The following is a 19,174-nucleotide window of genomic DNA, read 5'->3' as shown; positions in this document are numbered from 1 at the left end:
GCAATAAGAAATTAAAAATGCAGGGTAGTAATTGAATATTCAACCCTTTTAAACGAGACTATCATGAAGGCAATATCATAAAATAACTAGATAACTTCATATGATTATTTACCAACTGAGTAATATATTGTATGAATTATTAAAATTATCACTTGATACTTTTTCGTCTATTTCTACTTTGTTGGATTCGAAATCGAGATGGCGTCATACGGAAGTTATTAGTTGCAAACCATCGTGGTGATAATTCAGACGGCAAAAAAAAACATACTGAAAAACATAAAACTAGTATATGTTTTGGCCAATCGGTCTACATATTATAAAACCTAATATCGAAACAACATTAAACTTATTGGGAGAAATCTCTCTTAAACAAAGAATGACTACATTGTGGATGTTATTGTATGAGAAGGGCTCTTCTATTTATAGAGTTACAAAACACTTCCTTCCGATATTTATAGAGGTTTGTCAAATATAAAAAGTTTTATATTTTATTTTAGGAAAAGTAAAACTTAAATTTGATAAGAAAATCAGGACAAAAAATCTTAACATACTTGTCCTTATATCCACATTACTCGTCTAATATAAAACATGAGATAATGTATAGCTTTTATGCAAATTTTATTCTTATTATACTTACTAGCTTTTAACTGGTCGATGAAGTTTATTCAATGTGATCAATTAATTATTGCAGCAAAAGCTAATTGATGATTATGTAATTAATGGACTATCAACATACATTAAACAGTGGTATAATATAGTATTTAGTATGGATAACTTAAAAAGTTGGATTCATTAATTACATCTAAATTTTGGTAAGTGGTCTCCTCTTTGCATTTATATGTGCAGTTGAATACTTTATAGTGAGTGTGAGTCATTATCTCAAAAAATAGAAGGTACATTATTAGCATCTACACTCATTGCCCAACATCTAAGTTTCTTTTTTTTTGGGGTGGGGGTGGGGTGTGTGGGGTGGGGGTGGGGGTTGGGTGCGGGGGTAAGGGGGGGTCATGCCCAAGATCTAAGTTTGGTGATAGTATATGTTAAAGTTTGTGACTCAAATTTTGTTGATTCAGTCCTGAAAAGTTTGTGAGGCCATCTATGTTTGTGATTTTTTATTGGGTATGTGATGATAGCGTAGGGGTTATTTTTGGGCATGAAAAATTACGTCATTGAGGGTCATGCCTAAGATCTAAGTTTGGTGATTGTATATGTTAGAGTTTGTGACTCAAATTCTGTTGATCCGACCCTGAAAAGTTCACAGTGTCATTCATGTTTGTGATTTTTTGTGGGGTCTGTGGTGGTAGCGTAGGGGTTACTTTTGGGCGTGAAAAATTACATCATTGAGGGTCAAGCCCAAGATCTAAGTTTGGTGATTGTATATGTTTGAATTTGTGACTCAAATTTTGTTGATCCGACCCTCAAAAGTTTGCGGTGCCATTCATGTTTGTGATTTTTTGTGGGGTCTGTGGTGGTAGCGTAGGAGTTATTTTTGGGCATGAAAAATTACGTCATTAAGACTTTCGTCTCCTCCACTGCACTCCTCTCTATTACAATGAATTCCTCCATCTCTGTCCGTGATTTTTTCCATCAAAGATTTTCACATAAATATGTGTATCTTCTTCTTATTTTCTTTTACTTTATGATATTACTTATTCTGTTCGATCATAACAATATATGCATTGATAAATTGATTACTTGATACATAGGAGTACAAATTATGTACAATAAAATATTGTAAAATTGATTACTTAATACATAGGAGTACAAATTATGTAATAAAATATTGTATTTGTTCGAAATGGTCGGAACGTAAATCCACATATAGAGATACTTAGTACAGACTATATGCCACTTTGATTAAGAAAAACATATAAATTATAGTGTGTGGATATAAAATTGGTAAGTTGTTGACTACTTTTAGATGGAAATTTGGTAGTTGTTTGGCCATGAAAAAAAATAATTGAAGTTAAAGTTTAGAATTGTGTTTGGTCATAAATATAATTTGAAATTCATATGGCCAAACACAATAATTCTCAATAAAGTAAAATATTTTTTTAGAAAAAAATTAAAAAAAATTCAAGATGACACACCTTTTATATGTTAATATTGTTGAGAAAAAATTGATAGAGATTTTTCTCGAGCTTAAGATAGGAACAGTAGTGATAGAGTCAAATTTTGTTACTAAATGAATTTAAAAGATATAAAAATGTTTCAGAAAATTTAACGACTATTTTTTATAAATAAAAATAATTTTAATCTTATTATATTTTTTGGATAAAGGGATTCATATAAATTCACTCACAATCTCCTATTCTTACCATAGGAGTAAGGGTGAATGTTTTGATTGGATATGAAAATTTTTATCCAAATTTTATTTTTGATTCCTAATTGAAGAAACTACAATTAAAATTCAATCTAAATAAATTTAAATTTGATTGAATTTTTAAAATTTGGTTTTGGATTAATCGCTTTTGATATTTCAAAATTTCAATTTTGACTTTTTAGCCTTTGAAACAGTTAATAACAATTAACAATCTCAATTCACCAGCTAATTTACTCAATTAAAATGTACAACTTTCTACAATTAACAAAAACTGAGAACACCTTATCGTCTGTGTTGGTATAATTCCAAATTAGACTTATATTATAATAGGTAGGACCGTAGAGTACTAATCTATTGAACTTTTAAAAATTAAACTTATTAGTATTTGACACATATAATATAATATAATATGACTAAATATAAAATAAAATTTTGAATTTTCAAATATCTAAAAAATTATAATACTAACTCCGATTTTCAATTCGAAATTGATATTCAAAACTCCAAACCAAATATTCAAAAATTTCGAATTGGTTCAAACTATGTCTCCTTTACTCCTCCCCCCCCCCCCCCCCCCGGACAAAACCAAGTGGGGTCAAGGGGCAAGTAGGCAATTAAAGGCAATAAGAAGGGCAAATTAGTAAAGAGCAACTCCAGCAATTGCTTTAGTTAGAACCAGGGGCCCCAAAAAATTAATCAATTTTATATTAAGATTTTCGAATCTTATAAAGTCTTTTTAAAAATAATACTGGACTGGTATTTAGATTTTGAGCATATATAATTAAGAAAGTAAACAAATCACTCAACGACATGCCATGTTATTGCAGTTGTTTTTTATAATCATTTCAGGTGATGAATATCTTTCAGTTTCACAATTCATAGATATAATAAATAATTAAGTACTTTATTTGTCTTTTGCTTCATTTTTTCGTTGCTATAATGCATAGTGCAAATAGTTAATTAAAAAAGACCATACACCTTATCCATTTCCAATTTATTTTACACTATTTTTTGATAAATAAAAAAAATAGATTACTGCCTCAAATTTTGTTGTGTATGTCACATGCAATGAAATGCAGCCTTGCACTTTAATCCGCCAAAGATCATATATATTCGGTAGTGGCGGAATCAATTTTTTATTAAGGAGGTTCAAAAGTAAATATATGAATTAGCTGAAAGGGTTCAACGTCAACTATATATACATAAAGATAATTTTACCCATGTATAAATAATATAATTTTTCGTCGAAGAGGGTTCGAACGAATTTCCTGAGTTAAAGGTGGCTCCGCCGGCCCCTGATAACCGAGGACAGTTAACGAATTTAAGACATGATTAAATTATTTTTTTTATATATATAATTGATGTCGAACCCCCTTCGATTAGTTTGGATGCCTACATTTTTCGATTTTGAATTCCCTTGGTGAAATTTTTGGTCCCATCACTGTTTCAATATATATGTGTGTCACATGTCTTCACTATTTTACGATTACTACTACTACTCAATTGTATTTAATTAATTCATATTTTTATATTCTTAAAAAATAATTATAAATATCCCATGCAAATAAGTCAAGACAAGATAAGAAAATTAATTGTCACGGACAGGCTAGCAGAAAGCGAAATAAGAACTATGTTTCATGTGAAATTACTCTGTCATTTTAAAAAAGAAAAAAAAAATCTATAGAGTGTCACATGGCTATGAAAAGACTCTCATATAAATATAAATACCACGTAGAATATGTATATCTACTTATTTAATTTTATATAAATTTAAGTTAAAAAGACATATTTATGTATCATACAAAAAAATAATAGTGTCACGTGACTACACGTAAAGACCAACATTAACAGGCAATTGAACCGGACAATTTTTTTTTAAAATTCAATGCACATCAGCAATTAAGGATCTCCATTTTTTCATAGTACCATTGTTGTTGATTTTTCCATGATCTAGCTAAAACTGGTTTAATTAATTTTCACTAAGTTTGAGATTAATCCAAGAGATATTAACAACCAATTACTACATACTGTGGGACTAATTAACCTACACTAATTAACTCATTTTCTTTGATTTGATTGATCAAAAATAAAGAATGCAGGATCATATGATGCCTTCATCACCATCAACACCAACTCGAATTCGACGTAGACGAATTCAGGAGGTATACCAGCTTCTTTCTGCATTATTAATTACTAATATGAATTCAATGTGTTCAAAAAAGTAGGGATATATTTGAAATTATTTGCATCAAGGAAAGTTGATAATAGTACTATTGAACTTATTGTATACATGCAGCACCTTGATTACGTCGTTTGTTCTGATATTTTTTGGGGCGCTATAATGAAATGTTGTTAAGGAGAACATGGTTGTTATAGAGAGGTTTTGACGGTAATAATTTGAAAATTTTCATCTGCTACAATTGGTGATTACCGTTGTTAGTTTTGTGTTTGTTATACTGTTATTGGTTCTGAGCCGAGGGTCTATCGGAAACAGCCTTTCTACTTCACCTGAGGTAGTGGTATGGTCTGCGTACGCTCTACCCTCCCCAGACCCCACTAGGTGGGAATAGAGCGGGTATGTTGTTGTTGTTGTACAATTGGTGATTAGTGTTGTTAGTTTTGTGTTTGTTATATTGTTATTGGTTCTAAGCCAGGACTCTATCGGAAACAACCTCTTTACTTCACCAGAGGTAGTGGTATGGTCTGCGTACACTCTACCTCCCAAGACCCCACTAGGTGGGAATACACTGGGTATATTGTTGTTGTTGTTGTTGTTGTTGTACAATTGGTAATTAGCTTTGTTAGTTTTGTGTTTCTTATATTGTTATGGGTTCTAAGCTGGGGGTCTATCGGAAACAACCTCTTTACTTCATCAGAGGTAGTGGTATGGTCTGCATACATTCTACCCTCCCAAGATCCCACTAGGTGGGAATACACTGGGTATGTTGTTGTTGTACAATTGGTGATTAGCGTTGTTAGTTTTGTGTTTGTTATATTGTTATTGGTTCTAAGCCGGAGGTCTATCGGAAACAACCTCTCTACTTCACCTGAGGTAATGGTATGGTCTACGTACACTCTACCCTCCCCAAACCCCACTAAGTGGGAATACATTGGGTATGTTGTTGTTGCTGTACAATTGGTGATTAGAGTTGTTAGTTTTGTGTTTGTTATACTGTTATTGGTTCTAAGCTGGGGTCTATCGGAAACAGTCTCTCTACTTCACCCGAGGTAGTATGCTCTGCGTACACTCTACCCTCCCCAAACCCCACTATGTGGGAATACACTAGGTATTTTCTTATTGTTATTCTTGTACAATTGGTGATTAGCGTTGTTAGTTTTGAGTTTGTTATAATGTTATTGGTTCTACGATGGGGTCTATCGGAAACAGTCTCTCTACTTTACCTGAGGTAGTGGTATGTGTTAGAGTGGGTAAAAGTCCCACATTGATTGGGAATGGACTAGTGGTTTGCTTATATGGAGTTGGGTAATCCTCACCTACTAAGCTAGCTTTTGAGGTTGAGTTAGGCCCAAGGTCCATTCTTGACATGGTATCAGAGCCAAGTCCATTTCCGTTTTGGGCTCCTGGTCCACGTGCCAGTGCCAGTTAGGCCTGGGCGTGAGGGGGGTGTTAGAGTGGGTAAAAATCCCACATTGGTTGGGGAATGGACTAGTGGTTTGCTTATATGGACTTAAGTAATCCTCACCTCTTGAGCTAGCTTTTGAGGTTGAGTTAGGCCCAAGATCCATTTCTTGATATGGTATCAAAGCCAGGTCCATTCCCGTTTTGGGCACTCGATTAACGCGCCAGTGCCAGTTGGGCCTGGGTGTGAGGAGGGTGTTAGAGTGGGTAAAAGTCCCACGTTGATTGGGAATGGACTATTGGTTCCTGAGCTAGCTTTTAAGGTTGAGTTAGACCCAAGGTCCATTCTTGACATGGTATCAGAGCCAAGTCCATTCCCGTTTTGGGCTCCCGGTCCACGCACCAGTACCAGTTAGGCCTGGGCGTGAGGGGGGTGTTAGAGTGGGTAAAAATCCCACATTGGTTGGGGAATGGACTAGTGGTTTGCTTATATGGACTTGGGTAATCCTTACCTCTTGAGCTAGCTTTTGAGGTTGAGTTAGGCCCAAGGTCCATTTCTTGACATGGTATCAAAGCCAGGTCCATTCCCGTTTTGGGCTCTCGGTCCACGCGCCAGTGCCAGTTGGGCCTGGGCGTGAGGGGGTGGTTAAAGTGGGTAAATTGGGAATGGACTAGTAGTTTGCTTATATGGAGTTGGTTAATCCTCACCTCCCGAGCTAGCTTTTGAGGTTGAGTTAGGCCCAAGGTCCATTTTGATAGTTTGCTCTGCGTACCCTCCCCCAAACCCCACTATGTGGAATACACTGGGTATTTTGTTGTTGTTGTTGTTGTTGTACAATTGGTCATTCTTTTGAGGTTGAGTTAGGTCCAAGGTCCATTCTTGAAAGTATGCTCTGCGTACACTCTACCCTCCCCAAACCCCACTATGTGGGAATACACTGGGTATTTTGTTGTTGTTGTTGTTGTACAATTGGTGATTAGTGTTGTTAGTTTTGTGTTAGTAATATTGTTATTGGTTTTAAGCCGGGGGTCTATTCGAAACAACCTCTCTACTTCACCTGAAGTAGTGGTATGGTCAGCGTACACTCCACCCTCCCTAGACCCCACTAGGTGGGAATACACTGGGTATGTTGTTGTTGTACATTGGTGATTATTTGGATAATGATTGTTGAACTTGATCTGTGATGTCAGGTATTTCCCGAGCTAGGCAAAGTAAACGGGAGCCAGATAGTTATGGAGGATCGAAACAGATATAGAACTATGTGGATTCGCACGTATTCTTCTCTATGGATGCTTATAAGCATCATCATAATTCTATACTTAGGCCATTTGTATATTTGTGCAATGGTCGTCGTCATCCAAATCATCATGACCTCGGAGTTGTTCAATCTACTCAGACGAACTGATGAAGATAGGTGTCTACCAGGATTTAGGCTACTAAACTGGTAAGTATTCCCCTCTGCTTGCTTAACTATGATTTTGACAGCTCGAAAATTGATATGTAATTTAGGTGTTCATCTTATATCGTTGATCAGGCACTTTTTCTTCACCGGAATGTTGTTTGTATATGGACGTATACTCAGCCAACAACTTGTGAATACTGCGACTATAGATGAATTCTCTTATAAGCTAGTAAGCAAGGTCATCAAGTATCAGATGGTCTTTTGCTATTTTCTGTACATTGCAGGTTTGTTCTATATGTAGTAACATATAGGTTTGGTGCTTGTATACCACAAGATGTTAAATGTGCGATGCTCGGTTGTATTTGCAGGACTTGTTTGGTTTATACTAACGTTAAAGAAGAAGACATACAAGTATCAGTTTGGTCAGTATGCGTGGACACACATGGTTCTATTTGTGGTCTTCACTCAATCGTCTTTTACTGTAGCCAACATACTCGAAGGCATTTTCTGGTAATATATAAGTTCTCAGGAAGTATAACAATTTTCACTCTTGTTGATGCATTAGCTAAAGGCTCATTTGGTTTATATCGTTGAATTCTGCTGTTGCAGGTTCCTTCTTCCAGCATCACTCATAGCGATGAATGATGTGGCAGCTTATTTCTTTGGTTTTTTCTTTGGGAAGACGCCTTTGATCAAGCTGTCTCCGAAGAAGACATGGGAAGGCTTCATTGGAGCATCGATTGCCACCATGATAACAGCTTTCTTGGTCAGTGGCACCTTTTCAGGACTTCCAAGTTTTTTTATCTTCCTACTCTCCTGCATTTATCGATCAACTGATAATTTCTTCACAATTGGTTGAGATGGAAGTAGTTTTGTCATTGTATCAAAGCCAGGTTCGACCTGTTTGACCCACCATGTTATATTGTTCACGCTCCTGATGGTCTGAGTTCGGTATGTTAGAGTGCATTAGAGGCCCACATTGATCGGGAAATGGGCTAGTGGCCTCTTTATACAGACTTGGACAATCCTCCTCTCACAAGCTAGTCGTATCCATGGAAGTAGTACTGTAACAAAATGTAAATTTATTATAATTGAAATTTTCAGCTTCTATGCAGTTTGCAAATGTCCTCGGCCGCTTCCAATGGTTGACATGTCCAAGAAAGGTGAGATGTTTAATACATTGAGTTACGCTTTCTTGAAGAACAGATTTCGAGTAAAATTCTAGAAAATTACTAATCTAACAAAGTCAATACAGGATCTATCGACTGGTTGGCTTGAGTGTGATCCTGGTCCTCTATTCAAGCCAGAATACTATTCTATAGCTGGTTCGATTCAATGGGTGAGTCTGCATCATCAATGCCTTACTGTGAAAACTACGATCTTTTTCCAACTTATATTATCAACTCTCTCCAACTTGCTCGGGATTGAGGCATAGCTGAATCTAAAGCAATCCTGTATTGAGTTTTGTAAAAACACAGCAACGGCTAAGCCTCAGTCCCAAATGAGTTAGGATTGACTATATGAATCCTTGCTGCTTCATTTAAGTTCAACTCATGTCATCATTGGTTTTGTGAAAACAACAATTCGACAAAATTGTACTGATAGTCCCTCATCTACTAAGCAAATGTACGTAAACTTCCTCAGCTCTCTACATTTAACTTGAAATTGCTCTGCTTATGACAGAACTTACATAGTGATTATGATTTAGTGAAATCTTAACAGTTCCCTCTGAAGGAGATATCGATACTACCTGTGCAATGGCATGCTTTATGCTTGGGTTTATTTGCATCAATAATAGCTCCGTTTGGAGGATTTTTCGCTAGTGGTTTCAAGAGAGCCTTTAAGATCAAGGTCTGTACAACTTTAAGTAAAAATTGAGTATCATCCTTGTACTTTTTAGTCACTGATTTCCTTCATTTACATGGAATCGTCCAGGATTTTGGCTATTACATTCCTGGACATGGCGGTTTCACTGATAGAATGGATTGTCAGGTAAAGCGTTGTTCAGATCACGGAGAGTTGAAACACTTACTTGATTGTTCTTGTTTTCGAGACCAAAATATCAACAGTGCAAGATAAGCTAAGGTTGTGTTACTGTTATGTATGTGCAGATGGTGATGGCAATTTTTGTCTACATATACTACCAGTCATTTGTTCCTCAAGATTACTCCGTCGACATGATTTTAGATCAGGTAATAACAAATAGCTTAAATAACTTGTGGCAAGTATTCTATAACTGACCAACATGGGTTGTGGTGTAGTGGATGGGGCTGCTCCACCTTTAACGAGAGGTCGAAGGTTTGACCCTGGGTATGGAGAAAACTCTGTTGGGAGCGCTGCCACCTTAATGGGCCCTGCAACGCGTGATCCGGATTAGTCGGGGCTCCAATGCGGGCACCGGACACCGGATGGGAAACCAAAAAAAAAGTATTCTATAACTGATTTTCTTTTTTCTTGTCTACTGCAGATAGTAAGGAATCTCAGCTTTGAGGATCAGAAAAAACTTTACTATAGGCTGAGCCAGATTTTTAGACAGAAGCAGATGGAAAGTTATTGAACAATGTTGTTAACTTTGCACAAAATATTAACAATTGTAAAACACATAATCTAGCAAGCAAAGACACAATTAGAATAGGTAACAGAAGGTTTGAGTTAGAAATAACTTGTCACAAATGTATTCGGATTAAACAGCTCTGGTGTGCCTCACAAAATAAATGTAGTTTTTCACCAGCTTTAAAAGGTGACGATATAGATGGTAATATAGAAGTTGGGAGGATTTACCAGCCTGGAAAATTGCCTCGTTGATCAAAAAAGATGCTCGAATTATGAGAACCTTCATCAGTCCAAGCCAAAGATTGGGCAGTATAAGTTCTGGAAACTCGATATTGCTGAACTTGCTCGAAGCATTTGGCTACATCAGTTGCTGACATTCTTTGAATAACTTGGGACAGCGATACCTATGGATCTTTATGAGACGACGGAGTCTTCAGAAGCATCAACCTAAGTCAACGCTTATCATTTCTTTGAAAATTGAACATCGATACCTTTTCACCTAGTTATGTACTGTATTTCAGCATTTTCCCTTAGCCATTCAAGTACTTTAGCCCCTTCAAGTACCTCTTGTACCTGGGAAACATTAACGGACCATCAGACTATGCATTTCCCTTAATATGGAGAACAAACATGAGACTTGATTAAGTCTGGCGAAATTTTTCGTAAAGATAGTTGCCGTGTTTCTCTTATGATCAAGTTGCTTGAGGCTTTGCGATCAATTATGTTTAAAAGGATATTGGCAGAACGATTCAGTTAAATACTAACCTGTTGCTTAACTCTGTCTTCATCGTACTCTTGTTTATGCTGTTTGAATTCTTGAATTGAGTTCTGAACCTCGTTCACTAGCTCCTCTGTTGAAAACTGCAAATTCCAGTAAATGACTGACAATCAGAAAGGCAAACTGCAATGCTGCATTATCAGCACGCCTAAGTATTTGAATCATTGACACGCTATTGGATGGCACTGGCAAAATGATAATAGGACCAATACAGAGACACAACAACAACAACAAGATACCCAGTACATTCCCACATAGTGGGGTCTGGGAGGGTAGAGTGTACGCAGACCATACCACTATCTCAAGTCAAGTAGAGAGGCCGTTTCCGATAGACCCCTCGGCTTAGGACCGATAACAGTATAACAAACACAAAACATAAATGCATATAAACCAGCACAGTATGCAAAATAAACTAATACCGCTAGACAAGATAATACTAGAAACTATCCAACCGAAACCATGGACGTCACACAACACCATGAACAAGAAACTTCAGACACAAAAGAACACTCCCCTGCTGTTGCCGACGCACTCTCACCCCCTAAACCTCTACCCCAATCCGTGCCCTCCACACCTTCCTATCAAGGGTCATGTCCTCCGTAAGCTGTAACTGCTCCATGTCATGCCTAATCACCCCCTAAACCTCTACCCCAATCCATAGCCAAGGTCTCACACCTCCACACTGGAGCATTAGAACCCCTCCTCATTACGTGTCCGAACCAACATAAACTCACTTCTCGCATCTTGTCCTCCACCGAAGCAACTCCCACCTTCTCCCGAATAATCTCATTCCTCACCCTATCTTTCCTGGTAAGGCCACACATCCACCGCAACATCCTCATCTCCGCCACCTTCAACTTTTGGATATGAGAGTGCTTTATTACTGGCCAACACTCCGCTCCGTACAACAGAGATGAGATGAACAAAACATACCCGTGACTAAAATAGTATTATTTTTGTTGTCGCAGATTTGCTCATTACTGGAAAGCTAATTTACTTTTGAATGCTCACAGTAATTGGTCAAAGTAAACTGAATTTCGTTCTCACTGTTTTGAGTAGTTATCACGTTACCAACCACTTAAAACAACTACTCTGATAACAACAAAGATGCGACAAACACAGTTACGGAGTTCTGATAGGGGGATCACATAAAGATGAAGAAACATACCTGCAAATTTTCACGAGTATATATGTCCCCAACAGCTAAATTTTGTTTTATGATACTTGTTATATTTTCTTTTTGTGTTTCAAGGAACTCATTCACGGCCCTTGGGCTTGATAACGAGGCCAGCTGCTGTTCATTCAGTTTCATATTTGCCTGAACAAAGACAATGATCGGATCAGACCATGCATAGAAGTCCATAAATGGAAAGACAACTGAGTGGTGAATGAAGGTCTTACCTGTAATTGTAAAAGTTGGGCTCCGTAGAGTTGTCTTCCTTGCTCTTCAAAGAGAGATTGAGGAATATCAACTTCAATGAACTAGAGCGTAAGAGAAGATGTCATAAACTCATAACAAGAAGTTCAATAAACAATGGACTAATACATGTACGGAAATAGTCACCAAACTTATGGTCTATTCAAAAATGCAAGTCTGAAGTACTTCTCACTAATTGGGGATAGAAGTTACTCGAAGAATTTTGTTAATTAGAAAGTGGATTGCACATTCATATGGTCATAAGCCCATAATCTCAAGATGAGGGAAAAAAGCAGCTTGTTGTTTGCAATAATGGGGTGATGAGAAAAAACTTTCCAATCAAGCAACATACGGTCAGTATGGCTTCCATTTTCGTATTTGCTAAATGCGACTATGGAATATAAAACGAAATGGACACAAACCTTGTATAGCTGGTCAAGGATGGCATTATCAGTTGCTTGGTCTTTAGCTGCCTGTTCAATTTCAAGACACCTTTGTAGCAATGCTTGCTTGACCTGCAAATTATGTATCAGGAAATTTCCTCAACTACGATGTGATTCTGGAAATAAATTGCTTTCCTGTAACTCGTTTGCACATATGAGAAGAACAGCAATCCTCACCTCCTCAATGGAGCTGCAACCTGGGAGAAGCTTTTCAGCAACCGAGTCATTCAACTCGGGCAAATCTCTGTAGAACAGTTCTTTACATTCAACCTGATGAGGAAAACAGACTGAAGGACTTAAACTGAGAAGCTCAATTGTACATATTAATCATTTACAAACGGATGTCTTCGGCACTCCACCTAGTTTGGCAAAAAATTTGAAGTTACCTCTCAAAAAACCCTAGGATCAATCAGCCTTAAAATGGTCGAGGAAGTTGGAGTTTCTTTTGCTTAGAAACACGAACAGAAATCCAAATTCAGATGAGCGGAAAATGTCCCACAAGAGTTGAAAATTCGAACAAGATTACACATCATTTTCAAAAGACCAGTAACATTATGCATTTTTTCTCTATAGTCACCGCCAGCAATATTGTTTGAGGAACTTTCATTTGGACGTCACCTGATTCTTTGCAGTTTGCAGAGATCGTGGATAAAGTACTTTTCTTTTTGGGATTCGTAGCTGCCACTAGGAGTAGTTTAGCCTTTAGTGTTATCTAGAAGGACGGTGAGATAATACAAAAAAGTAAAGAAACATTACTATTTACATGGCATTGACTTCATTTGCATTTTTTATCAGGTGGCATAGGAACTCACAGTGAATTGAGCATGAACACCACGAAGATCTTCTTGTTTCCATGAGTCTGGAAATACCAACGGGAATGACTTCGTTTCACCACTTTTAATACCAATCATCGCATCACGAAAACCCGGAAGGACATTATCACCCTCCTCTGAATCAAAGTTGAAACCTGAAACCATAAATATAGATACAATCAGCTCAAACATTTCCAAGAATAGGAGAAGCAACATACGTAATCCAAAAGTTCTTGAAACGGATAGAGGCATCAAGAGCAATAGGAACATGAAAACTCCAGTAGCCGCCACATTTACTAGTTCAACAATCTTGAAGTATATGCCAACCGAGCCCCTCAATCTTCACCTCACTCCATGTCTGCTAAGATGGTACGGTGACATCCTGAGTAATTCTTTAACACAGTTTTAGATGGTGACCAAAGGGGAGAGTTTAATCTACATGGAAATAGATCATCCAGGTAATTGTGTTGGCACTTATTGGAGCACTATTATTTGGATGTCAGTTATGGTATACCACTCTAATCACATAATATTCGGATATTGAACTTTCTTTGACGAGAAACAGTACATTTTTATTTTCAACGGCAAATTCCATCTGACTGCAAAAAGGCCCTGGATCTCTATTATAATGTGCAATTCCAGCCTCCATAGTAATCCACCATATGCAGTTATACATAAGAAATCACTAGAGAAGAACTGGAATTTTGTAGATTATTAGGCTTCTTATGCTGAATTGGAATTTAGTACGAGTTTTAGGCTTCTCATGCTACATTAAATGGATGTGTACTACTAGAGATCTTTGCTTTATTTAGGCACTTCACACCAGTTATCTAAACTTTTCCCTTTGTACATTTAACCATTTCAAGCATGATCAATTGTTCAATATAATTTTGTAAATAACAAGCAAAAACCTACTTGGGAGACGGTAATTTCATAACAAATGATCTATCAAAGAAATATTAGACCTTTACTCTCTGCAGCTGGTATGCTTTTAGCGTCTGATCCATCTTGCTCAATCGTCGTTGCTGATATATCAATCACTGCGACATCCCCAACCTGGAGAATTTTTGAATGCTTATGGTAAACAATATGCACAACCTGGAGAATTTTTGAATGCTTATGGTAAACAATATGCACAAAACAAACAGAAAATCTCACTCAACTGCTTATGTTAGACTCTGGACTTACATCCCCAAAGTTTATGTCAAATGCACGGAAGTTTGAAAACGCAACAGTACCAACTACCAATATGATCAATAACAATGTAAATAGTATGCTAAGTAGAAGAAAAAAAAAAACAAGACGAAACAAGACGCTTTTTTGCGAAAAAGGAAAAGATGCTTGCTAACATCAAAGTAAGTTTGTGCTCATGAAAGAAAGACATTCCTTATGTTTCCAAAAGGAAAGTTCCAGATTATACCATAAAACTATTTCACCATTGAAGAAAAAGCTATGGAGGTTAGTGGAGCCGCTGAGTTGCGCAGACTTTTCACTTTCCACGCCGAACCCGTGTCGGATTCTCCAAAAATACACTTTTTTGGAGAATCCGACGTGCCAGTTGACATTTTTGAAGAGTCTGAACAACATAGAGTGGAGGGGGTCGCGAGGAAGTGGTCATGTTTTGAGCAGAGAAGTGGAGCTGGAATTCAGTAAGAGAGTTATACAATTGCATATGATTTTGTTAACTCTTTAGCAAATGAGATATAATGGCCTTTTCAAATAAATTTCAGATTTAGCATGTTCGATCTATAATCTATGAACTAAATTAGTACGGAAGAAGAGGAAAAAGTTAAAACAAACTCAGGCGTAGACTCTTTAGATGCTTTCAAGAATCTACCGACTAGTCTGAGGAACCAATGGTTACCTGTAAACCCCTGTCGGTAACAATTTTCAATGCACCCAGAGACTTATGACGCCGTATTAGCTCTTTTTCTGAGGCTGTCTGAGCATCCATATCACTGTCAAGCTCAACAACCACCTTGAGATTCTTGTATGCATCTTCAGGTTTCCACTTGATTTCAGGAGCCACGTCAACAACCACATCGTACCTATAAACATCATTAATAACAGATCAAGAATTGCACTAGTATTTAACTAGATCAAACTCTTCTCACCTTTCAATTTTAAAGCTAGTTTTTCATGGGAACTAGAAACTCTAGATCATGAACACCCAAGTTTAACAGAAAAATTCAGAAGCTGTGGAAAGTAAAGTTACAAACTATTTTCGCTTTTGAGTGTTTAACAAACCTCAAGGAATTCTGAGAGAGATAAGTCTTTTCCATTTCTTCGAATTTGGTCACAATGCGGATGGAGTCTTCAAATGCTTTTTTGGTAACCTACAGTTTAACAGCATCAATGCATCAGAGTTAGCAAACCAAGAAAGTGGAAAGATAGTTAGAGCATCGTAAATTCCCTTTTATTATTCATAAACAATCAAATATTTGTAAAGAAAGATACAAACTACTTCCTAGAACCGCCAAAACTGTATGATGGGCACTACTTTGGCCCGACATTTATTTATTTTTCTCGATTCCAACATTGATGAGATATAAAGGTGAAAGAGGTCCTTAAAGCTTCAGGTACACAAGCGTTTGACAGGATGTGACTAGTGTCAAGTAACAAAATCAAACCTCAAATTTTTAACAACAGTTCAAGAAGTTTAAACTATTACAAGATGAATCAACTGTAAAAATAGCATGACGCACCGAAGACATGGCATGGGGAAGTGTTCTTTTCAGAATAGATTCAACTGCAGCTTTTTGAACATTTTGCTTCCCGACAAAGCCAACTAGGATATCTTCTGGAACATTCTTCCCAGGACGAAATCCAGGAACCTGAATATGTAAAGCAAACAGTATGACTAAATACTTCAGTTCCTTTCAATAACAGCTGTTAAAGAAGAATTTAGATATGGAATAGATGGTCAAGACCAAATTTTGTGAAAAAGTAAGCCACTTCGCCAGTATTTAAATGGAATTTCAAAGCATACTCAATAAAATGATATGGATCATGAAAAATCACTATTGATATCCAATATAAGTTGAAAGTTTTCAAAATATATGTAACAATATTTATGAACAATCATAACGTTATAGTCTTCTCCTCAAGGTAATAAATTAGCTTACAAATAGAATATGGCTACCCAAGTCGTTGGCAACAATGATAAATTAGAAAAGGATCTCGTCCATCACCTTTGAAAGTTTTGTGAACTCTTTTATCACTCTTCTATAGCAATCGTCGCATACAACAGTTGGAACTTCTACAGTTAATCTGACCTGCGAAAATAAAATAATTGAAGTAATATGTGGATGTGATAATGAAACTCTTCGCTTGAGAAATTGAAGCAAAGCAATATGTGAACGTTCAATCCTTCGGATACTTCACTACTAACAAATAAGATCAAGCTAAAATTCTAATTCTAAAATTTGATTTTTCCTGATGTATTTGGTACAATTTCTAATGCACACTTTCATTGATTAATCTTCGAAGCTAAACTGGATTAGATCAACTCAATATTTAAAAAATGTTCAAAAAGTACAATATAAGTTGTAGTTCTTCTCAAACGCATGATAAAATATTGGCCAAAGTTCATATATTTTGAATCTTGAAAGCAAAAAGTGACACATAGATTCCGCAAATAAACTTGCCTACCTTGTCGGGCGGAATCAAGATTTGAACCTTATGGATTCGGAATTCTAGTTTATTAAATTTATAATCAATAATTTAGAGATATCCAACAAAATTTCTTAAGACAAATCTAGGATTTGGACCAAAGCTATCAGTTTTAGCCGATCCCATAACCATACTCTAGCTCCGGCCTCACGAGTTGTCACCAGCTTAGAAAATTATTACTCCCTAGTTTCAATTTATTTTTCTTACTTTCCTTTTAGTCTGTCTCAAAAAGAATCTATTTTTCCTTTTCTGACAACTCCTTAAGTTCAACTTCACACAAGACATGTTAAAGACCACGAGATTAAACGACATTTTGGTACATTCTTCATAATTTAAATTCAAGACCACAAAACTTAAACACTCATTTACTTTCTTAAACTCTATATCAAGTCAAAGCTAGAAAGATAAATAAACGGAATGAGTACTAAGAAAAATAAAACCTTTGCGAAGAATTAAAACTTGGATTGAGAAAGAAAGCTAGAAAGCTGCATTCTTTCTCAGTCGAGCTCACTGCACTGAAATCTCCTAGTGTTATTTACCTCTCTTGTATGAATTGCAGGAAAAGGGGACTTGCCTAGTGAAATTTAACTCTCTCGTATGGTTTGTGGGATATTACACTGGAACGAAATTTACCTTGTGCACACCCGAAGGATAGCAAAGAAAGAAAGCAAGAAAGTTGCATTCTTTCTCAGTCGAGCTCTTCACACTAGACTTGCCTAGTACCATTCACCTCTCCTGTATGAATTGCGGGGTATTACACTGCAGCAGGGAAAAGGGGACTTGCCTAGTGCAATTTACCTCTCTTGTATGGTTTGCGGGCTATTACATTTGCATGAAAAGGGGACGTGACTAATGCAATTTACCTCTCTTATATGATTCGCGAGCTATTACACTAGAGCAGGGAAAAGGGGACTTACCTAGTGCAATTTACCTCTCTTCTATAGTTTGCAAGCTGTTACACTGAAGCAGGACTTACCGTGTGTGCACCCGAAAGATAACAACGAAAGAAATCAAGTAAGAAACCAAATAACTTACCCTTGAATTAGGTTCCTGAGTTTCAGTAACAAGAATATCAGCTGGAAGTTTATCTTCAACAGTATCAACAACACCAGTAGCTGCTGATGCTACGAATCGATCTATAGGGGACTTACCTAGTGCAATTTACCTCAGTTGTATCATTTGCAGTATTTACCCTGTGCATACCCGAAGGATTGCAAAGAAAGTTGCATTCTTTCTTAGTTGAGCTCATTGCACTAAACTTGCCTAATCCAATTTATCTCTCTTGTATGATTTAGTAGCTATTACACTAGAGCAGGAAAAGGGGACTTTCCTAGAGCAATTTACCTCTCTTGTATGATTTGCGGGCTATTACACAGGAGCGGGATTTACCCTGTGCGCACCCAAAGGATAACAGAAAGAAACCACATAACATACCCGTGAATTAGGCTCCTGAGTTTCAGTAACATGAATATCAGCAGGAAGTTTATCTTCCACAGTTTCAACAACACCAGTAGCTGCTTTCGCCACAAATCGAGGTGTCTCCAGTTGGTGCAATGGAAGCTGTTGTTGCTGAAGAAAGGAGGAGAACTGGTGGGAAGATGAATTGACTTTTTGTTTGATCAAGAATTTATCATTGGGTTGAAAGAATTGAGGTTTTGTATTATTCACAGATGGAGAAATATTTGAGAGAATTGAGGGATTGAATTGCATGGAAATTGGAGTTGCCATTTTTGTTTCAGTTGTAACATGAACTGCACAACTGAATACTGATGATGAACTTGAAGATAACACTGTTTCCTCCGAAGCAGTTTGTAAAGTAGGATAAGGTAAAAAAAAAAAGAAAAACCAAAACAGTTCGCTGCACTAAAAATAACGCTAAATTCGGAAAAGGCTCAACACAAAATTCTATTATAAGCAGTCTTATCATCGCTAAATTCAGAAAGGACTCAACACAAAAATCTATTATAAGCAGTCTTATCATATTACTTTAAGACTTCAACCTATGACCTCCCACAGCAACTTTACATGTTACTCCAAAGCTTCAAATAGAATAGGGTAGATTTAAAAAATATCTTCCCATCTTTCAATCAAAATTCCATAATATTACTACATAATAACACTTATATCACATTATTTCTTAGTAAAAGCAAATCCTTATTCCTTAGAAACAGTTAGAATTTTTTTTTTCAGCTT

General features: G+C 36.7%; 2 protein-coding genes across 3 annotated transcripts; one reads left to right on the top strand and one right to left on the bottom strand.

The window, feature by feature from the left end:
• Positions 1–4,149: 4,149 nt before the first annotated feature.
• On the top strand, positions 4,150–10,638 carry LOC107878753 (phosphatidate cytidylyltransferase 1). The gene is made up of 11 exons (XM_016725866.2): positions 4,150–4,485; positions 7,095–7,348; positions 7,439–7,590; positions 7,675–7,816; positions 7,916–8,072; positions 8,422–8,469; positions 8,562–8,645; positions 9,029–9,157; positions 9,242–9,298; positions 9,418–9,498; positions 9,774–10,638. Exons 1-11 carry the CDS (start codon positions 4,417–4,419, stop codon positions 9,861–9,863), a joined length of 1,263 nt encoding a protein of 420 aa, XP_016581352.2. The 5' UTR covers positions 4,150–4,416; the 3' UTR covers positions 9,864–10,638.
• On the bottom strand, positions 9,915–19,085 carry LOC107878756 (trigger factor-like protein TIG, Chloroplastic). Of its 2 annotated transcripts, none has more exons than XM_047393351.1 (13): positions 18,416–19,085; positions 16,501–16,584; positions 16,015–16,143; positions 15,557–15,645; positions 15,174–15,357; positions 14,275–14,407; positions 13,310–13,464; positions 12,675–12,767; positions 12,477–12,569; positions 12,039–12,119; positions 11,806–11,955; positions 10,625–10,720; positions 9,915–10,432 (listed from the first exon to the last, which is right to left on the bottom strand). In XM_047393351.1, the coding sequence occupies exons 1-13, from the start codon at positions 18,707–18,709 to the stop codon at positions 10,355–10,357; spliced, it is 1,659 nt and encodes a 552-aa protein (XP_047249307.1). In that variant the 5' UTR covers positions 18,710–19,085; the 3' UTR covers positions 9,915–10,354. The 2 variants fall into 2 exon arrangements, with proteins under 2 accessions (XP_047249307.1, XP_047249308.1); XM_047393352.1 differs by having other exon boundaries at positions 14,275–14,365; positions 18,416–19,072.
• Between the last annotated feature and the right edge of the window lie 89 nt (positions 19,086–19,174).

Source organism: Capsicum annuum, chromosome 7 (assembly GCF_002878395.1).
Source record: "Capsicum annuum cultivar UCD-10X-F1 chromosome 7, UCD10Xv1.1, whole genome shotgun sequence".
Classification (NCBI taxonomy): Eukaryota; Viridiplantae; Streptophyta; class Magnoliopsida; order Solanales; family Solanaceae; genus Capsicum; species Capsicum annuum.
Note: the sequence above shows the minus strand (reverse complement) of the source record. Positions and strands in the feature narration are given on the sequence as shown.